Raw genomic sequence first — 22,579 nt, 5'->3', positions numbered from 1 at the left:
ATAAGGAAGAGAAATTAATCTATATTTTATTGCCAAATTTTATATTGCCCCTTTAGTTCTCTGATTACACATAATGAAAATAAAATAAGAATATATAATATGTAAACACACTAGCTAGAATTATATTAAAATAACTATTTGTTTAGAAAAATATAAGAAGCACTTATTTGTTTATGTACTATAAATTGGGTATCCTTGCAAATATTTAAAAAAGGAAAAAGAATATAAGTGGGCAGCAAATATAAATCTATTTATTTTTGATTTTAATAAATAATTTGCTGAAAATTTTAATATAATAAACGAAAACCGCGAATCCATATTTCTTAAACAAAAACTTCAACTAGAAATTTGTAAACATAATTATACTTGTTTTTTAGGAAAATTTTCATTATTAAATTAAGCTCATTTTAGAGCCATTGATACTAATACATATATTTATTTTTATTTAGTAATTTTATATATTTTTATAAATAGTTAGTTTTCATAATTTTAAACATTATATAAAAAGAATTTTAAATTTAAAAAAAAAATTTATCAAAAAATATTTATTACTTTAATTGTCTACATTAAAGAATTGATTAATTACAATTTGGCATTGCTTAATTCTTATTTTAATATTTTATATAAATCTATGATGAAAATAAATTAATAACCATTTTGGCCTATTTCTTGTAAGAAGAGAACAAAACCGTTTATTCATTCACTGAAACATATGCTATTTTTAAAAATAATTTGGAATGGTCACATAGTTAAAAAATTCATCATGCAAAAATGGATATAATATAATTATAGACTTATTTAAAAAATGCTTAAAATATTTTAAAGTTGCAATCTAATTTATTGTTTTATAGCGAAAGATGGTATTTTTAAGTAAAAGCTTGTATAGGAGCTATACAAAAATGCTAGAATATTATTCACAATTTGTGCCATCTGCTTTGTCAATAAAACAATTTGTTGATTTTGGTAAGAATTATAGCTTAATTTAAATTTATTTAAACTATAAAGGCCAATCAAATCCCAGTGAACATATGTCATTTATGTTTTTACAAAAAGAAATCCCTGTTAGGTTAGCAAATATGATGAGAGAAATTAACTATCTGCCAGAAAATTTATTAAAAATGCCATCTATACAAATTGTCAAAAATTGGTATTATATTAGTATTGATCTTTTAATATTCATAATTTTAGGTATAAACAAAGTTTTATTGAAATATTAAAATTTGAAAATGTTCATCCAACATCTGCAAAGATAAAACATGAGTAACAAAAAATATTTGAAATAAATTTTTATTTACAATTCATATTGCATATACATTTCAAAAAAAAAATTCTCAATACAAATGATCTATTAAAAGTTTTAAAATATAGGCAATCAAGTTTAGGTAATTCATATTTTTTTTTTGTTTTAAAAGCATATATAAATCTAATTAAAAATATTTTTCTTGTCTAAATGGGCTATATAATTGATTTCTTAGCTAGAGATAAATTAAATAATTGAGAACCTTCTAAAATAAATGAATGAAATTATAGTAAAAAATTAGACAATGTACAGAATGTCTATTATATATGATAGTCATGGACATCTCAACATTGGCTCTAGGGAAGGGGCTCTAACAATTAATTTAAAATTTATTTGATTACTAAACTTAGTTTTTACTAGAACCCTGCAAGGATAGTTATGAATCTGGTTTTTATATAAACTAAATTTCTAAATATTATATTTTGATCCCCCTCTTTTCCTTTCTTCCAAATTATTAAAAATATTAATTATATCCAATTGATTATCATGATCAATTAGTATTAATAAAAGATTATTAAAACATGACAAATATTTTATATTGTATTGTTAATTATAAAATATTAAAATATAAAACTATTAGTATTTTTAAAGCCCACCAGCATTAAAATTATACTAAAAATTTTGAAATATCAAAGAACAAATAACTTTATGGTTATTATTATTCACCATATTCGAGTCCAGATCCTCCAGAACAATGAATATGTCATCTTCTTTCTTTATGACCAATACTTCTATTAATAAACCAAGGTATCACAATGTTCCATATTTAGATAGAATAAGGCCAAACACTTATATATAAGCATCCTTAAATACATAATTGTTGTTTGATCTTTAAAAATTTGGGCTCTAGCTACAACTTTTACAGAAAAGAATTTATTTATGCTATTCAGTTTCCCTAAAAAAACACCCGTCATAAACTACAGAATAACAAACTTCTATTACTTCTAATCTCTTCATGACATTTAAAAAGAGTTTTAAAATAAGCCAAAATTTTAATAAAAAGTTTATCCATATTACCCAATCAAGAATCCCTAAAGACACATTACAAAAATGGCACTGCTACAAACTATCCATCATACCTTCAATAACTTCTAAAAGGCCTTCTATAATGTCAAACACAAAAACTTTATGTCACATTTATAATTTATTCATTAGCCAAACATCAAAATTGCCACATAATAAGAGGAGTCAATCAAAATTGTTTAATATCTCAAATCTTATTCAACATAATTTTAAATAAAATAATTATTAAACCTCTACCAATACCAGAAAATAATTTCCTATACCAATTATTTAATGTTAATCACAATAGGAAACTATAAATTTAATTTAGTTTTCTAAGCTGTTTTGAAATTAGAACTTCTTGCAAATTACAAAAAGCTATCAAATTAAAATATTTAGGAGTAAAAATAAGCACAAGTGCAAAAAGTGGCGAAATATTTGTCAGGCTAAAAAAACACAATAATGGCATACAAATTTTTAGAAATTAATTTCAAGCAAAACTCGCCTACAAATTTTCCTACAACCCTACCGTTCCTCTCATAAGAAAGTGATACCCGGGATCCCATTAAATCTCAAACGAATTTTTTTAAAAATTGATCAAACAACCAAATAGCTATATCTACCTCTGGATAATATATATTTAGGGGCACCTAACTGTAATTTGCTAAACTTAAGCGTTAATATAAGCTAATATATATACCTAACTAAACAAGTAAATAATCTTAACCTTAATTTTCAACTCATTTATCATGACTGCCATTTGATATCCATATTTGAAAAGAACTCTCTCCTACCCCTTATATTATACTGCTCCTAAACTAAACCCAAGATGATCTTAGCTATAATTAGTACAATTCGAAATTGGCTATAATTTATAATATCACATTATTTAACATTAATCTGGTTCGAACTCCCTTCCTTAAATCCATTTTCTGTAATCCGGGCGAGACAAACATAGATAGGGCTGGGCAGAAATAATACAGATTTCTATCTATCTACTTTGAAAGAATATTGAATCCCCCCGCCTCCATTTTGGGATGCTCATTAATTTTTTTTTATGAAAAAAATAAAATTGCAAAATGTATACGAGATCGATAACACTTAAATCAAACTTTATTATAATTTTTTTTTTAAAAAAGAAACAACTTTTACTAATCTAAATAAACAAGAAGGTACGTTCTCTTGTCCCCTTCTTTATATTTGCTTATTTGCATATAATTAATATTAATATTTTATTCGTGTAAAAATGGCCCTTTGGGCAAAGCTCGTACTAGATGTCTGCAACAGGCGGGTTTTAGCCCCTGGCAAAATTAAGAACTTTAAACATTCGGGCGGGTGATCGGGCTGGTTAAAAATATTTTTAAGACAAGTGGGCGCGTGAATTTGAAATATTTTATTTCATAATTATTTGCATGTCTTTATAAGTTTAAAGTAAAAGTACATTAAAATAAAATCAAAAAAAAAGCCAGACTAACAAATAACATGATTTTAAAACATTGGATGAGCCGGTTAAACAAAATTTAGATAGATTGGCAGAAAATACTCAATTTTCTTAAACATTATTAGAAAGAAAGAAAAAAAAGCGAAAAAAATAAATTATTTATCAATCCTTGATTCCGTGAAATCATTTTTAAATTATTAACAGATTTAAATACAAAAGTTCAGATACGAACTAGACACTCCCCCATAAGATGCGTAAATAAAAATAATTTTTTTTTATTTATTTTAAAATTTTAATCTGAATATAAACAATGCATATTTTGGTATATTTATATTTACTACTCTCTTTAAAAAGTTCAATATTTGTTTTTTTTTGTAAAATTTATATTTTTCGCAGTCTTATACAAGGCAAGGAGATTATAATAAAAAAATAAGGCTGATTTTAAAGGTTTATGTTATTTGATCGCCACCACATATTTTATTTATATTATATGCAAATTGATTTTCTTGTCTTATTTTTTAAGATAGCACAAGGGACTCAGGCAATCTTGTATCAGGTCAATTCAGCGAAACTTTTATCGTGAGGGAATTTTATAGCGAATGTAATATCGCGAAATTCTGCAATTTTTTTCGCGAAACATTTGGAACGAAAATTTATTTCCACGAAAAACAGCGAATACTTTAGAGAATAAATTTTAGTGAAACTTTTATCGCACTAAATAAATGTATTGCTATGAGTACATTTATTTAAATTATAATAACATATTCATATTAATTTACCCATCAAAGTTCCTTAAATGCGAAGTGTTTTAAATGACAAAATAAATTATGCACATTCTTTCTGGTCTCTTCTCACTCATGGTTATAAACAAGGGGGGATTTTCGTTCAACCCTAATATTTATAAAATATAAATCTTAATTTATACAACATTTATATAGCTACTTTTCAAAAATAAAGATTACCAAGTAGCATTAATATATTTTGAACCATCTAACCATGAGAATCAAAGTAAGGTGGATTATAATGAAGGTTGTATAATAAATAATCTTAGTGGTAGAAAGTTAGACAACCATGGAGTTTGAATCACATAGAGAAAGAGTTTATATTAATGAAATATGTAAAATTAAAAACAAAAAAACTTAAACAATTATAAACCGGAGATCAAATGATTCTCTCTTTCTTAAACAATTACTAATTAATCTTATCCAATAGAATATTTTAATTTTTTTTGATTAATTATAACTTTGCAGTTTCTATTTACTGAAATACGGAAAGAAAACAGGGGATGTCAAAAATCTTGAAATGAATTAGAGTTACTATTATATCAGAAAGTTGTATCGATGTGCATTATGTAAAAATAATAATATGGGAGGCATGTAAAAAATATGGTATAAATCTTCATGAAAATTTTTAAAATATATCATGTTAGACGATATATATAATTTACATTTCAAGTTTTGTCTTTGGGTTCCGATGATAAAAGAACAAAAATTTTCTAGAGAAGTAATTTTTTCTAAAAATCAGACTCTTTTTTATTATTTACACAACAATTTAGAAAAATCCCTAAAGAAAATGAATTCAGAAAGTTTAATATAAATAATATGAGAAAATTTAAAAAACAAGTCGTTTATAATTTAAAAATAATCTGAATTCTTAGTTTTCATATTATCTTGAATGGAAAAAATTCTAAGCATTTCAGAATATTCGTTAAAATTTACTTTTAATGGCATGAAGCATATTTTAAAATTTAGGCTGATTACGAGGGGGGGGGGGGTGATAATTAATTGGGGTAAAAACCTGAACCAAAATGTCCCCTTCTGCTTACAACCATGAATGAGAAGAGACCAGTTTTTATCACATCAGATAAAGGTACATGCTTGCTATAGACAATAAGTAACAAAAAATCCTTAAAACATTTCGCATTTAGGATTTAAGAAACTTTTGTGGGTAAATTAATATTGATTGAATAGGTTTTTTTTCCTTTAAATAAATGCATTAGCAATATATTTATTTCGGTAATGCGATCGCGATAATGACTTAGCGCAAATACATTAGCGGTAGAAAATTCGCTATAAATGTTTCGCTAAAAAAAATATTACCCATGGAGATATTATTATTTATTATATACGTTAAGCTTAGTTGAGACCCTTTTCCGGATGAGGAATAGACATATGAACGTAGTGGAAACCATAGCCCAGGGCATAACGGAAATGAAAGAAACATATGGGGAGACAGCCAAAATAGATGGAAATATACAATATTTTCTGGATCGGTTCTTCCTAAGCCGTATCAGCATAAGGATGCTCATAACTCAGCACAGTAAACAAAATATATATTTGCAAATCAATTTTTTTAGCAATAAAAGGTAGCTGAACATATGGGGAGGGATTTGATAGAAAGAGAGAAATTTCATCAGTTTGACAGGCAGGAAATAAGTGATTGGATAGAAATAGAAGATTAGGCAATGATAACCAAAGAGAGAAGATGAAAATTGGAAAAATGAGATTAAAAAGTTTAAGATAAAATAAAACCATGCAAAGGGCTCTATAGTGCATTTCTCTCTCTTAATTTTGTTTTAAGAATTGGCTTCATACCTTATTTAGAAAATGGGGCGTTCTAAAATATTTTTGAGAAAGGTAAATAATAAACACGAAAATTAAAAAACTTGTAATAGAATAGAATAAAATTATATGAGCATGGAATATAATGTATGAAACAGAGAATGGAATAAAATATAAAAGCATTACAAATAAAATGGTATGAGATAGAAAAAAAAATGATATCTAATAGTGGCGCAGCCAAATCCAAGGGAGGGGAATTACTAAAATTATTTTGGGGCTTCACTCCTATTTTTCCTTGACCGATCCCACCTATAAAAATATGTTTGATTAGATAATTTTAATTTTCTCTGGTTATTTTTATTTCATTGTGTTTAAATATTTAATGTCATTATATCATCTCCGTTAAAATTGGCTGAACAATTGGAGGCACAAATAAAATATATGCAAATGTAGCATGTTTTAATAGTGCCCATGAATGCTGCCAGTATAGTAGCCAGTAGAGTTGTTAAATGGTTCGATTTGAGCCGATTTAAAAAAACGGCCAACTTAATATTTTGTCCGTAAAAATATTACGCAAGCCTGAAGATTTTGCTCACTGATGAGACAAAAGCATGGGCATCTATTACAGAAATCTCGAGGCTTAGGCTATATTTTCCCGGCTGAAATATTGAGTTAGTCGTTTTTAAGTCGACTCAAATTGAGTCATTTAACAACACTAGTAGCCAATATTTAATAATAAAATTATGCATACTCTGAAAAATTTATCCATTTTTAGTGCTTAATTTAATTCTATATTATTTTAATCCTTTTTTGGTATTGAAAAATTGCCTTAATTGACATTATGCCAGAATGAAAAATATAAAAGAGCAAAAATCTCAAATTTTCGTTAATATTTAGTGCCTAGTTAGTACTTATTAATTTTTTAATCAGTTTTGCTAACCACAAAAATTAAAAATATGAGGTCACCCTTTAAGCGTCCTTTTTACGCTACTGATTAGGAAGAATATAATTATAAAATTTATAAAACAAAAAAATAAGAAAAAAGAGCCATGATTAGTGAATCAAATTTGAGTAAAATATTTAAAGAAGCGCTTCCAAACTTATAAATCGATATTATAAGTAATTTATATGGGTTTCCTTTTACCTTTATAAAGGAAGAAAAAAAAAGAAAGATAAAAGGAGAGGTAAATATTGTTTTTCCCCAAAATTGCTATCGGATAACTCAATATACTAATGTCTCACCGGTTAAATGAATAGTAATTGACGATTGCTACTAATCTTCCAAGATACACGCGTCCGATGACATATAATACTTATCTAGAATGACGATTCATTCATTTAAAATGAATCTGGTAACCTCGCTGAATAAAAATCAGCTGGTGGCTCGTCATTTTTATTACCCATGTAAAATTTTTTATAAATAAATAGAACTCGGAATTTAATAAAAAAGGTTTGCATAAAATTTTAATTCAAATTTTTACACAATTAAACCCAAAATGTCATTGCACAACTTATGATTTTCTTAAGGTCTCGTTTATAATAAGCGCCAAATACCGCGATGTCGCTCAAGCGATGCGTATTTCGCGCTTACTATGAACGTGGTCCTAGATTATCTTATTTTTTTTCCCATATAATAATTAAGCTATGATGTTTGGGGGCGTAATCCCGGACCATCCCAGGAACGTCGGATGTATAGACCCACATTGCAATATTCAATCCGTCGTACAAGGTAATTTAAATAAAAATACAACTGCTTAAAATGCTATCTTATTTCTTAGTTGTTATTTATATAAATAATAATCTATTTGTTATTAGTAAGAGCGACAGATTTAACCACGTAATCACAAAGTTAAATGAATAGATCCCCCTCCCCCCACTTAATCTATTTCTGCTAAATAAACCCAGTTGATCTGGAATGACTAAAAATAATATACGCTATTATCTATTGAGATTCCTATAAGGCGGTTTAGGTATATTTATTAATAAAATAAGCTATGCCATACTCATACAAATTTTATAATTATAAGTCCTCTCGGTATATTATGACCATGAGCGCTGATGATATTCGGGCTTTTAGGATAGCGGAAGGAGACGAATCTCCTCGAAGCTACTTATTAGATGAAAGAATTTATTTAACTTTAAATAAATGTAAAATAAAAATTATGGTTGAAACGAGGATAATTTATATTATGAATCTAAATTTACGCATTAGAGATATTTTAAATAACAAAAAATATACATAAATTTGATTGATAGAATTTATGACATTGACGATACATTTTACCAAGAGAAATACATTTTTTTGCAAAAAATAAAATTTTATTCTTAAAACGTGTTTTCTTAATTAATTTTTTTTTAAAAAAAATTAACACTGTGTATTGCCAAATTAACCATTTTGGCTACGACAAAAATTACGAATTTTCGTTTAAAAAATTATTTACTTTTAAAAAGTTTAAAAACATTTTCGAAAATTAAAAAAAAAATACTACGCGATGCGGAATTCAGAGGTCGGAATTCTACCCTGATTTTAAAATAATAAACTCGTCTTTCATCTGTTACTCAAAATGTAAGGCTTAATTTGGAAGTGCCATATAACTCGCTCAAAATAAAATAACGGGAAACGTCTAAGAAAATAAATCAGAATATTCTAATGGGTTTATAAATACAAAAAATGGCGTTCGATAGTTTAAGATTTCGCTCTCTATCTTGATTCATAACATTTTTTCCCACTGATAAGGGGCGAAACGAATATAAACTAACATTAACCAAACACATTCTCCCGAATGTATATTTTAAAATGATTTTTTAAAAGAGAACAGAAAGAAAGAGGAAAATAAAATATTTATTTATTTTACTTGTTATTGCAGACGCATTCGAGAACGCAAGGTTCGTGTGCGATAATTATTATATGGCATCACCCAACGTTGAAATCACTAGCCAAAATAGTATTATACAAATTTCTTTTCCCCTTTTTTTATTTGCATTTAGGACAATTGTATCTTAAATACATGATGGCCTACCACAAGTATAAATAAGCCTTGGACAGTCTAAAAGCGGATGATTTTCATTTCACTTAGAAACGTTTTTTTTAAAAAAAATTCTATAAATTTTTATTTTATTTTTTTTAATAAAATTTTAAAATCATTTTAATCCTCCTCAGAAATGTTATTCCTATTATATAGATCCCGAAAGGAATACACAGGTTTTAGTAAACGGAAAATAATATGATTCATGTTAATTATTAATTCTTAGCAAAATTTTATCCAACAAGAAATTAAAAAAAAAACTACAAATGCAATTTTAAAATTTTTTATTATAAAAGTTAAAGAACCAAATGCTCCCATAGACGTGGTCTACGTTCCTTCCCATCTCTATCATATTCTTTTCGAAATCTTCAAGGTATTTATATATTTAGATGCACATATAACATAATCCCATTATAGCGGAAACTCCTCCAGGGGAGGATAATGTCGTCTACTATTAACTAACAAGTTTTCCGCTCGATTTAACTTTATTAATCACTCGCAAATAGTATTAGGCAGGGCTTTTGTAAAAGTTAATGGAGGAAGTATAATATTTTGTAACGTGATAAGGACATTTTTTAGTCGGATTTTTAAAATCTGGATCTTTTATAATATAGGCCACATTTTTCTCTGTCCGGGTTAGATAATGAGGCGGTCTAACTCAAGGAAATTATTTTTAATCACATGACCTATTAGATTTGACAAGTTTATTAATAAAATGATTTAATTTTATTAGAAACCTCAAATATCCTTATCCTTAACTCATATCTCTTAAACCTTTAATTAACACCAACCCACATCTTTCTAACCTTTAATCTTACTTGCTTTTAACTTAATATATATATTTCATTTAATTAAAAAATTAGAATATTAGTAAAATTAAACGTTCAAGTGTTCAATTATGCCACTCGATAATCTTGTTTTAAAATTATTAACATTATCCTCTTGTAACAATTTGTTTTTCTAAACGATATTTTTTATGATTAAATTTTTTTTATTAGTTAACTTTAGAGGCCTTAATAAATATTCGTTTATTAAAGGAAAAGGGTTATTTCCGCAAGTGAAAAAAATAATATTTTATTTAATGTTAATTATTACTAAATTTATGTTTAAAAATAAATATTATAAAGGGCTAGTTTTTTTAAAGACTTTTTAGATCTTATTTTCAAAATGTTTTATTTATTATCTTATAAAAATGCTCAATTTGATCGAATTTATTTTTAAAGAACGCGTTAAGAGCTACGATAGAATACTCGGGAACCGATAACGAATCGTTTCCGGCTGTTAAGGCGCTCATCGTCAAGGGGAAGGAGGACTTGACTATCAAGATATCTGACAAAGGTAATTTAAATATATATTCTATTTGTATCCCTTTATGAGTGATTCCATGTCAAATCTACCAACCATTTGACTGACCTTTTTTAAAGTTAATGAAACATGGTGGCGTTTATTAAAATATGTACGCTGTAATATATAAATCAAAATTTTAATGCTCTAGCTCAAATGGATGTTATGTGTTCTCAAAGTTCAATACCCACAATCTCGATTTTAAGAATCTCAAATTACTTGATAAATATTTGGTACAAATGAATAAATTATTTATCATTTTGTAGACCTTAGAATTTACTTTAAGTAATAAAAAATTTAAGTCTCGACGTATTTCCGGTAAAATAAAAATGAGTTATTTTGAGCTAGCCATCTGATATGTCTATTACCAATATCTTTAAATATTTAAGTAAAAATTAGAATGGAGTGAATATTAATTTAAATATCATCTCATTTTTCACAAATTTGGAATATAACAACTAAATATAAAAGACGCTAATCATAAAGAAATAATTGTAATGAACCTTTTTTAAAATAAATATTAGACATTTTATTTTATAAATAATTATATAATATTAAAATATTAGATATAGATATATTATAATAATTATGTTAAAATCGCAATTCAATATTTTAAACATCCATTACCATTTTCTGTGCTATTATGTGTGTATACCCATAGACTTGTATGTGTACATCCGATATATGTTACAGCTAAAATTATCTATCATTTGGACGTTAATCATCATTTATTAATAAATAAAAATAGGTATTCTTCTTCTTCTCCGTTTTATTGCGATTTCCAGGTTTACCCGGGTAGGCCAGTTTTCCCTCTGATTTTTCTTTTCCATTTTTGACAGTCCTGAGCATCAATACTTGTAAGATTCATGCTTCTCATATCCGCCGCTATCACATCTGTCCACGTCATCTTGGGTCTTCCTCTAGGTCTTGATCCTCCTACTTCCATCATTGTGCATCTCTTTACCCAGTCATCTTTTGTCATACGTTCCACATGCCCAAACCATCTTAGTCTATTTCGTCGCATTACCATTCCAATCATTTCTATACCCAATCTTGCTCGCAATTCCTTGCTAGTTTTTCTCTCTCTCAGAGATACCCCACACATCCATCTAACCATCCTCATCTCTGTTCTTTCTAATTTGGCTTCGTGAGTCGCTTTTATTGCCCATGTTTCGCCGCTTAAAACTAAACAACTACTCACACAGCTTACGTAAACTTTCCCCTTTAACTTCAGAGAAACTGTTTTATTTGTAAGAATAGACGACATCTCTCTGAACTTCTTCCATTGTCTGATCCTTTCAACAACGGCAGAATCTACACCACCATCTGCGTTTAGCATATCACCTAAATAACAAAACTTATCCACTTTTTCTAGGGTTAACCCATTGCCAATATCCAGACCACCATTTTTTAGGTTATCATTATTATGTATCCCTTTCATGCATGTTCTACAATTAAAGGTCATTCTTTTTAACATCAAACTTCCTTTTTTCCCGCTACATCTTTTATGTACCCATTTCTGGCACCTTGTGCATTGGATATAATTTCTAGCAACTCCTTTCCCACATACACCACAAGGCCACTCCGGATTTCTCCTTTGGATTTTCCCCACCAATCATCACCTTTGTCTTTGATGCATTCATTTTCAGGCCCTTTGCTTCCATAGTCATCTTCCATTTACTAATTTTATCCCTCAATTCTTCCTCACTGTTTGCCATTAATACAAGGTCACCTGCATATAATAGCTCCCAGAGAAGTCCTTCACGCATTTCTTTAGCCACCACATCCATTACTAAGATAAATAATAATGGACTCAGCACGGATCCTTCATGAAGTCCTACCTTCACCTCAAAGCTGTCACTATCACTATAATCCGTCCGCACTGCTGTGTGCTCCAACATACATTGCCATCACTGCGGTAACCAACCATTCCTCCACACCTGATTTTCTCAAGGTCCATCTAGTAATCTCACGGCACCAATGCTTTCTCCAAATGAACAAACGCATAATAGAGTTTCTTTTCCTTCGCAAGATACTTCTCCTGAATTTGTCTCACCACAAAAATTGCATCTGTCGTGCCTTTTCCCGATTTAAAACCAAACTGCATTTCATCAATTTTAATTTGTTCCCTTAACCGCTTCTCTAACACTCTATCAAATACTTTCATTGCATGTTCCAAGAGTTTAATAGCTCTGTAAGACCCGCAATCTAATGGATCACCTTTCCCCTTGTATACGCCAGTCCTCGGGAATAGTACCTTCTGTGACAATTTGATTGGCTAAATTCATTAACCATTCAATCCCTAAATAATCAGAACCTTTAAACATCTCTGTTACCACCATCGTTAAACCCTATGCCTTCCCTTTTTTCATCTTTTTCATTGCTCTCTTTATCTCGTCCTTGCCAAATTTACACCCTGGACCTTCTATCTTTGCAAAACTAATATTATTATCCCATTCATTTTCTTCATTCAAAAGTCCTTTCATGTAAATCTTCCAGGTGTTCTTAATACCACAACCATCAATCACCATTTTTCCTTCCATATTTTTCAAACACTTTACACCTATCACATCCTGCCTATTTTTTGACATCTGTTTTGACATTCGAACCATATTTCTAATTCCATCAGCGCATTCCATTTCTCTAGCAAACTCGTGGCTTTTTTCTTCTTGAGCCTTCGCTATTAATTTCTTAGCATTTCTCTTAGCCATCTTGTAAATATCATTATCACTATTTTCTTTGCTATTATATCATACTTTGAAACACCTCCGTTTCTCATCCACGGCTTTCGCTACCTCCGGGTTCCACCACCAAGTCTCCTTATGTCTAGGCGGCTCTTTTGTCCATCCACATACCTCCTCAGTTGTCATCACCCAAGCTTTCTCTATGGCTTCCCACTTGTCTTTCACCCCAGATGCTTGTTACACCTCCTCCTCCCTAATCGCCAATGTCATATTGAATTGACGTCTAGCACTCTCCTTCTTCAATTTCCAAACCTTCGGCCTTGGGACAAACTTTCTTTTAGTTGCCCTGGCACCTTTAAGAGTGAGATCTCCTAGAACTAGTCGATGCTGATTTATACATTCCTCTCCCTGTATCACTTTCACATTTTTTACTATACATCGATCACATCTCCTTAATAACAGGTAATCCACTTCACTTTTGGTACTACCCGACTTATAAGTCACCAGCTTCTCTAATTCTTTCTTAATCATTGTATTACAGACAATCATATCCATAGCATCACTAAAATCTAAAATCCTCTCTCCTTCCAAATTTCTCATGCCGTAACTGAACCCTCCATGTACTCCTTCATAACCCTCACTACTCGCTCCCACATGTCCATTCAAATCACCAGCCAGGATAATCCCCTCTTCATTTGCTAGTCTCGATGTCACCCCCAATAGACTGTCCCAAAATATATCTTTCTCTTCTTCACTTCTTCCAACCTGAGGTACATATGCCGAGATCATATTATATAGCTTTCTACCAAAAATCATCTTGATAACCATTATCTGATTGTCTAGCCTTCTCACTTCGACTACTTTGTCTACTAATTTCTCCGCAACCAATTCCCCAACTCCAGCCTTACCATCATTACCTCCTTGCCAAAAGAATTTATACTTTTCGCTAGTCTTGCCAATCATTCTGGTCTCATTTCCTTTCCATGTTTCCTGTATGCAGCACACATCTATATGCATTCTGTGCAATACATCGACGACTTCTCCCGCTCTTCCGTCAGTCGCGACCCTAACTCGATCACCCATAAACTGGTTTCTCCACTTTTTATCAGGTCGTTTATGGCAGTCATAAGTTTCATTTTCATGAATAGTGGTTCCACCAGGTTTCCCATTCTTTTTGTCGTTGACGGATGAGGAGGCTCACGGGGTACTTTGAGCTGTACCCCGCCCATGCTTTGTTTTAACTATAGGGAAATTTTGTAGCAAGGTTTTTACAATCGGATGCCCTTCTTGACATCAACCTCTTTATGTGGTTTTACACCCCGTCAAGGAGTCGGTGATCCTATTCTAAACCCAGATCACAAGGAACCTTTTAGACCTCCATTAGCCGCCAAAATACGTTGCCACTCCCCCGCCACGATGAGGCTGAAGATAATTAAAATAAAATAGCGTTTAATGAAAATAGTTTCTTAAATTTTTTGGAGTTCATTATATTCCCTTGTGAAGATACGACCGAAAATATTGCAGATCTTTGCTGTGTTTAACTGTATTTAATATTGTATAATGATAATTAATCAAAAAATAGTTTTTTTTAAAATATAGCACTTTATATTTGGTTTTTTTTCCCCCACAATTAGTAATATTTAAATCTTTAGTTTCTTTATTCTAATTCTAATTATTTTAAATAAATATATTCGTAAAGAACTTATCTGGTATAGTCCCAAGGTGGGGCTAGTTTAAAATAACTCATTCTTGTTTTATCGGAAATTCATCGACACTTACAATTATTTTTAAAAAAGTTATATATTTTTTAATGAGAATTTAAGGAACTATGAAATAATTTATTGTTTATACATTTGGACGAAATCTTTATCAAGTAATGAGATTATTAAATTTAAAATGGTGCCTATATTAAAGCTTGAAAGCCCATTACTCCAGATGCACTAGAGCCTTAAAATTTTGATAATTATTTAAGTTAAACATCTATGTAACCCTCTAAGTTTTATACGTTTTTGATGATTAAAAATCTCGTTTTTTGGTCGATTTGTCATAGAATGGTCCCTATAACACTTTAGGTGACTTTTTTCCGACCATTCAATTTTAAATACATCATCACAAACAGTATCTTCCCATATAATTTTACTACCTTCCACCTTACGCCTAATTTAAACAGCAAATCTTGCATTTTTTTTAAACTTAACGCGCAAACTATAAACGTTCAATTTGGAAGTGCTATTATTATATTCTCCATAATTGTTTATTGACATTAAGATTTATGAATTAAACTTATGGGCTAATTCCCCTAGCACCCCCGATAAACTTTGATAGCCCCCCCCCCCCCCCCCAGGTAAATTTTGGCTACGCTTATGAATTATTATATTATTAAAAATATTCTTATTTTCTGGTAAAGAATATTCAATATTTTTGAAACTCAGTATAGCCAAGTTGACTGACTAAAAAATGAAAAATTTTTAGAAGTTGGCCACTAATATTTTTTTTTGTTATTATTGCATCAAACTTAGGTGTTATAGTAGATGCATTTATAAAACATTTTCACCATTATTAACATCAATTTATAAGTCATCTTTGATATTCAAGATAATATAATTATCTAAAAGTAAAATGAAGATTAATTGCCAAACAGGGACTTTTCACGTGCACTTAAATTGTAGTATATTAGCTTTTACTATAAATATTATTATTTTATTAAAGCTATTGAATTTGAAGATGGTAAATTCATTAACAAAAAATAAAATGAGGAATTTAGACTAATTAGATGTTTAAATAAAGGTTTTAAAAATAAAAAATTTACTATTGTATTATCATTAAATAAGAAATATTTAACATTATATTTTTTTTAAAAAGTAACTAAATTCTGTACATTTGTCGTTGGATTCCAAAAATGCAAATTAGTTGCAAGACTGGAGCTACCTATTATATTGTATATACTCGTAGTTGCCATTTTTCCTTTGATTGATATTAGCAAAAAAAATTAAACTATAGTAATGTAGTTTTATCAATATTTTTTCCTCGCTATACTTTACTTTTTATTGGTTAGCCATTTCTTGTTTTTTATTGGTTAGAAAGTTCATTAATTTTTTTAAAATTAGAAATAGATCCTATATCGATGTTATTTCGTAATATCTAATATAAAACATAAGCGTAACCAAGAGGGTGCGGTACTTAGTAATCCTCACCAGAATCTGACCGAGGTCATCCAAATTCTTAGTACTATATATAAAATACAATATTTGCTTCAACTAAATTTTAAAATAATTATTTTTAAGGCGGTGGCGTCCCACTTAGTAAGGTGGGTAATTTGTTTCAATATACATATTCTACCGCTCCTACACCGAAAATCAAGGATCCTTCCCTCACATCTCCATTGGTTAACTTATATATATATATATATATATATAATTATACTATTTTATGTCCCACCCTCCATAATGATAACATATCTAAATTATTTATATTAAAATAATTAAAATAACTTTTTAAAATAATATTAAAATCAAAGATCTGACCGACCTTCTTTAAGAAAATTTAAGCGATCATGCCAGAATAATTTATTCAAAACTTCCCAAATTTAATTACCTATCGTATAGACAAGCAAATTCATAAAACAGTTTTCGGATCCGCCTAGAGGTCTGCATTGGACGCGTTTTTGAACCATAAGCCCGCCCACCCAGTATTTAAAAAAATGTGACCCGCCTGCTCATAGTTTTTAAAAAAAATATACCCACCCGCCCGCCCATTAGTCTAAAATTCCTTATATTTAGTTTAAAATTTTTTACCCGCCCATCCATTATTTATAAAAATATTTTAACCCAAGCCGGCTATTATATAATTTAATTATGGCTATTCTTTCCATTTTTAAGCATCTAATAAAAATATTTCATCATTACACCTCTACAAGAAGTTTTATAATTATGAAAATTGCATATTAAGCATAAAAAAATATTCAATTTAAATTATGCATAATTATTTGATCAAATAAAATACTTGTGAAAAAAATATAAATATAAAAATGATATTATATGTAATTATAATGCAAAAATAATAATGAATCGATATTTTCTGGATTCAAACACGTTCTTTGTTCTAAATTCCAGCAATACTAAATTCTCGTTCAGAAGAAGCACTAGTTGTGAGAATCGCCAATATATTTCTTGCTAATCTTGATAGCTTTGGCAAATCTCTTTCTTGTTGTTTCCACCAAAGTAGTTTTAAATATACAAAACAGGTTTTATAATACCAAAAAAGGACATTTTAATATTTAATATCCAAAAAGTTTATAAGAACCATTTTTAATTAATATCAACTTAAATGATTTTAATTTTTTTTAGCCCATCCGCCCATTGCTTAAATTTTTTAACCCACCCACCCACCCGCCCATAGTTTAAAAGTCTTTTAACCAAACCGCCCTTTCTTAAAACATTTTTGCCTGCTCACCCGTCCTCCCACTTAGATGGGTGGGCAGACCGAAACTCCGCTCAGTGCAGACCTCTAGATACGCCCATGCAAAAAATATTATGAGTCGGGCGACTTTTTTAATTTTAACATTTATTTTTAAGTGTTTATTCTCGGAAAATATATTTTTTTAAATATATTATGATAATTTTTGAGCTTATAAAACCATTAAAAACAAACGAGGATGCGTCGATTTTCAGTCGATATTTCAGGTATCTATCGGTATCGTCCGATATTTAAAATTTTAAACGATACTCAAAATGATAATTCCTTATATATTTTTTAAAATTATTGGCCTATTAAGAAAGAAAGAAAAATGAAGGAAGAAAAAACGACCTTTAAATTTATAAACAGAAAGAAGAAAGAAAGGGATTATAGAAAAAGACAGAATTCTTAATATTTTTGCTTTCATATAATAACTATCATAAACATAATAAAAAAGAAATCTTTGTTTTAATTCTTTTATTTCCTTATACTTTTGAAATTTTGTCTCGGAATTAACTTTTATTATGAAGAATACAGAATACACATCAAAACAAAGCAATAATTAGGAATTTCGATAAAATTCAAAGGCATTAATGGCTTTAAATTAAGTCAAAAAAATATATTATAGAAATTTAGACTAAGGAAAGTAATATAATATTTTATTAGAAAAAACTTATGTCTTTTTTTTGAAAAAAACTTGTTTTCCATGCATCTCTGAAAAACAACATAATATTATAACTCACTTAATAATAAATAATGCTATAATAGGCTGGTTATGGGTTCGGATTACCCTTATCTCGTTTATACGCTCGCTATTTTCAAGGCGATATCAAGCTCGTTAGCATAGAAGGTTATGGAATGGATGCGATAATTTATATTAAAGTTTATGATTATTATTTTTAAAAAACTAAATCAAATTTTTATTAGCAAATTTAATTATTTTTATAAGAAATTATTGGTGAGATTATAGTAAGGGGATAAAAGGACATCATTTCTAAAATATATAAAAGGTGTTACCCAGCGCGGCTTCGGAACTTCTCCCAGTTTTCAACAAGGCGGTCACGAAAGTTTACACGTCTTCTACACCGACAGGCGAATACAGTGGGTCTCCTCTTTCGAATTTTCCTTTAAATTCTTCGAGTAGAACCTCTTCTTTACAAGAATCCAATTACATGACAGATCCGGACATTAAACCGAAGGCTTACGAACCACCTCTCTCCTACGAATACTTTTTGGATTTGATTAGGAAGAAGTATGGGGAAGGTAAGGTGCCCGATCATTTGATAGAAACGTTGTCTAGGCTCAGCTCGACCGCCAGCTATCAGGATGGTGAAGGACAGGATAATGGTGAGGAAAGCAAAGGTCAAAGAGAAAGGGAAATCGAGGAATTGATTAAAGACTTCAAAAAAGAAGAGAAATGATTTTTTTAAAGCCCGTATCTCATTAACAAACATATTCTTTTATATTTTAATATATTAAATATAAATTTTTTTTAACTTTGATTTAACCTTTAGATATGCTTATAGTATAGTATTATATTTAAATTATTTAATTTCTCATCGTTGAAATATTATTATCAAAATTATTTACAATTCATTCCCTTTATATCTTTATGTTATTGACATTATTTTAGTTGATTTCATCACATAGATTTTATTAATAATTTATATAATATTTAAAAAAAATATATAATATTAGATAATTATAAATTAGACATTTATACTTCTTTTTTATATTAGCATTAATATAATAAATTAATTATAAATATAATACATAATATTTTGATTTTGTATTTGGTTTATCATTTATTGGTTCACGTTATTTGTTTATTATTATTTAATTACTTTCTATGTATTTTTTATTATTTAAGTCATAGTTCTGGAAGAAAATTTTTGTTTCGATTAAAATTTTTAATATATATTTATTTAAAAATTTTTTTTGCTAATGGCAAAGTACGTCTAGTGTTTTCAAGGTAGTCAGTTGCCAGGTAAAATATTGCACTTATTCTACTGGATTGAGTTATAAATGGTATTTTTGTGATTCTTGAATATTTATTTATAAAGATCTGGGATATGTTCATATTGATTTATGTCCCGCTATGTTTCCATTTCATATCTTATAGGAATAATTAAAGACTTGAAATAGTTTAATTTCCCGAAAAAGGATAGTGGGACAAAGTTTCATAACCTTATTGGAACCTAGTCTTGTTCTCAAATTTTTAAGCCCAATAAATTTATCGTGTTCACATTTAGTTAAAATTTATATTACCATGATGTTATCAAATAAGAAATCATTAGTTATCGATATATTATAGGATATTAATTTAGTTTTAGTTTGATCTCATAATCCCCGTATTCATAGAAATTATTTACAAATAGTTCAAGAAATACAAACACCGCCGGTATGACATAAGAAGTTCAACTAATTATGCTCATAATGTTGCAAATATTGTGACTAACATGTATATTCCTGCTTGTCATTAGAGAGAAATTGAGTGATTCATAGGTACTAACTTTTTCAAGGATGTTAAGAGCCGTAGTTAGTGTATTGAATGCGATTATTAATTATTTTAGAAAAAGAGAACATTCTAAAAAGATTGATTATATTTTCTTATATGTAGAAATTAATATTTGTTTTGATTATAAACTATGAATGCATATAATATAATAAAGACTACTAATTATTACTTTAGTTTACTAAATTTTTCAATTGGTGGCGAACATGTAAAAAAAAGATAATATGTATATAGATATTTTAGTGGTGATTTAGAAGAATAAAAAAAACTGGCAGACTTATCTATTGCTAAATTTGATAAGTAGATGTAGAGAGTTCAATATCCCGTTATTTTTCTATTTGGATAGCCAATTTTCGTTTAAAAAAGAGTAAGTCCGACTGAATCTCAATACAAGCACATCTTTTTAACATTTATATATATCTAATTAGTAGGTCATGGATATTATACAGATAATGAATCGCTATCTTTTAAGTGTATCAAGTCAATATGTTTTAAAACATTTAAACCGACGTCGATGACTTTTGAGTCTAGATTTGACTTGTTAAACTTCGAAGAACAACGGAAATTATAATTGAATTTGAGGATAAAATTAGCAGAGCGTTGCCAATATCTTGACGATAGAGCGTTTGCTTGTTTAGTTCATTTGGTAAGTTAGGCGTTTGAATACACTGCTTTAATCGGGGAAAAAAATCATTTTCACTTTTACCGCGATAAATGACTTTCTTGAATTGGGATTATCAAATCTGGTGATTTTTCCATTAATAATATACCATTAGAAAGAAAAAGGAATTAAAAATAGTGGAGACCAGGGCTAGTTGACCCAAGGGGCTTGCCGGTTCTACTGATTTTATTTAAAAATCAGACATTTTTAGAAATTTAATTATGTAATAGCATTGTATAATATCTAAATTTGAGGCTAAAAGTATTTTTTACCTCTCAACTATTTTAATTTATGATAAAATATGTTTTTTAGGTAAATTATCAAGATATTTTTGCACTACAATATTAGTTGGCGTTAAAATTTGAAGAGTTTAAAAATAAAAAAATTGGCATTATATGAAATTTAAAACCCTCTTACATTTCACAATAATCATATATCATGTTTATTTATATTTAAAAGTATTTTGTAACTCATTTTTAGAGTAAAATAATATCTTTGCCCCTATATTATAGAAAGATCTTATCTTAACTTATATTGGAATAGAAAATCTAATTAAAAATAAGAGTTATCATTACCTAGGTAAGTTAGACAGAATCTATTACAAAACAGTGTGGAGTAAGTTTATAAAAATATATCAAGTATTTTTTTTACACGCTTAAATGAGGTAAAAAACGATTAATTTTTTGATAAAATTTAAAAGTAATTGTCCTCTCTGTAATTTAAAACACTGGTTAGAACTTTCAAGAAAATTTTTACCTTAAGAGTAGGGTCACCTTAGTTAAACAATTCCGCTGCGTTGTACCATAGATAGTTGGACAGGCCTCTTAAAGAAGGCGTCATCGAATAGGTGGATTCTACAACTACGATTACTTGGGCGACGTTAACGATAAATATCTAATCCGGCGCCTGATGGAACTGCGAAAATTTTTGTTCAACAATCAAAAAATATTTAGAGAAAATTAATTATTTATAAACAACTTTTGCCGACCTGACTAATTGCTAGTGGTAAAATGTTTTCCAACATAGATTTAAGAGATGCTTTCCTACAATTCGGATAGCCTGAAATGTAGAGACCCTTTAGCAATTTCGACTCATATGTTATTACTGTTGCCTAAGAATCCCTAGAGAGTTGAACTAATACACCGAAAATATTTCAAAGTGCAAAACCTGTTAAAAAGATTTCCCATGGTCAGTGTAGGGTTTTTTACACGACGTAATCATTTCTAGAGAGAATAATTTCATGTAAATAATACATGAACTACTAAGACGATTTAACAAGGCTGACTTACAACGAATAGATAAAATAAAAATTGGTGAAAGGTCAGCAGAAATTTGAGTAATGTAATTGATGAATTAGGAATCCACCCGACAGAAAATAAGTTTACTGCTATAAAAAACTGCAAAAAATCGTCATATGTTAAAGTATTACGTTTGTATCTTAGGGTGGTTAATTACCATGAGTCGTATATATTTAGATTCTATAACGATATGTTAGTTGGTTTTGATCCAGTCAAGAAAATGAAATAATTAATAGTTAAATATACATAATCAAAAGACGCAATAATTCCTTGCTCCGATATTCCTGTCGTG

The 22,579-nt window shown here is 28.9% G+C and overlaps 1 protein-coding gene across 1 annotated transcript; it reads left to right on the top strand.

Moving 5' to 3' along the window:
- The first annotated feature begins 810 nt into the window (after positions 1-810).
- On the top strand, positions 811-19,295 carry LOC135928980 (pyruvate dehydrogenase (acetyl-transferring) kinase isozyme 3, mitochondrial-like). The gene is made up of 11 exons (XM_065465452.1): positions 811-963; positions 1,006-1,147; positions 1,189-1,260; positions 5,878-6,062; positions 7,947-8,033; positions 9,172-9,249; positions 9,627-9,703; positions 10,554-10,668; positions 16,643-16,743; positions 18,582-18,695; positions 18,824-19,295. Exons 1-11 carry the CDS (start codon positions 858-860, stop codon positions 19,232-19,234), a joined length of 1,488 nt encoding a protein of 495 aa, XP_065321524.1. The 5' UTR covers positions 811-857; the 3' UTR covers positions 19,235-19,295.
- Positions 19,296-22,579: the final 3,284 nt, after the last annotated feature.

This window comes from Gordionus sp. m RMFG-2023, chromosome 4 (assembly GCF_954871325.1).
Source record: "Gordionus sp. m RMFG-2023 chromosome 4, tfGorSpeb1-WG-v2, whole genome shotgun sequence".
In the NCBI taxonomy this organism is placed as follows: domain Eukaryota; kingdom Metazoa; phylum Nematomorpha; class Gordioida; order Chordodea; family Parachordodidae; genus Gordionus; species Gordionus sp. m RMFG-2023.
This window is presented reverse-complemented; position numbering and strand designations above follow the sequence as displayed.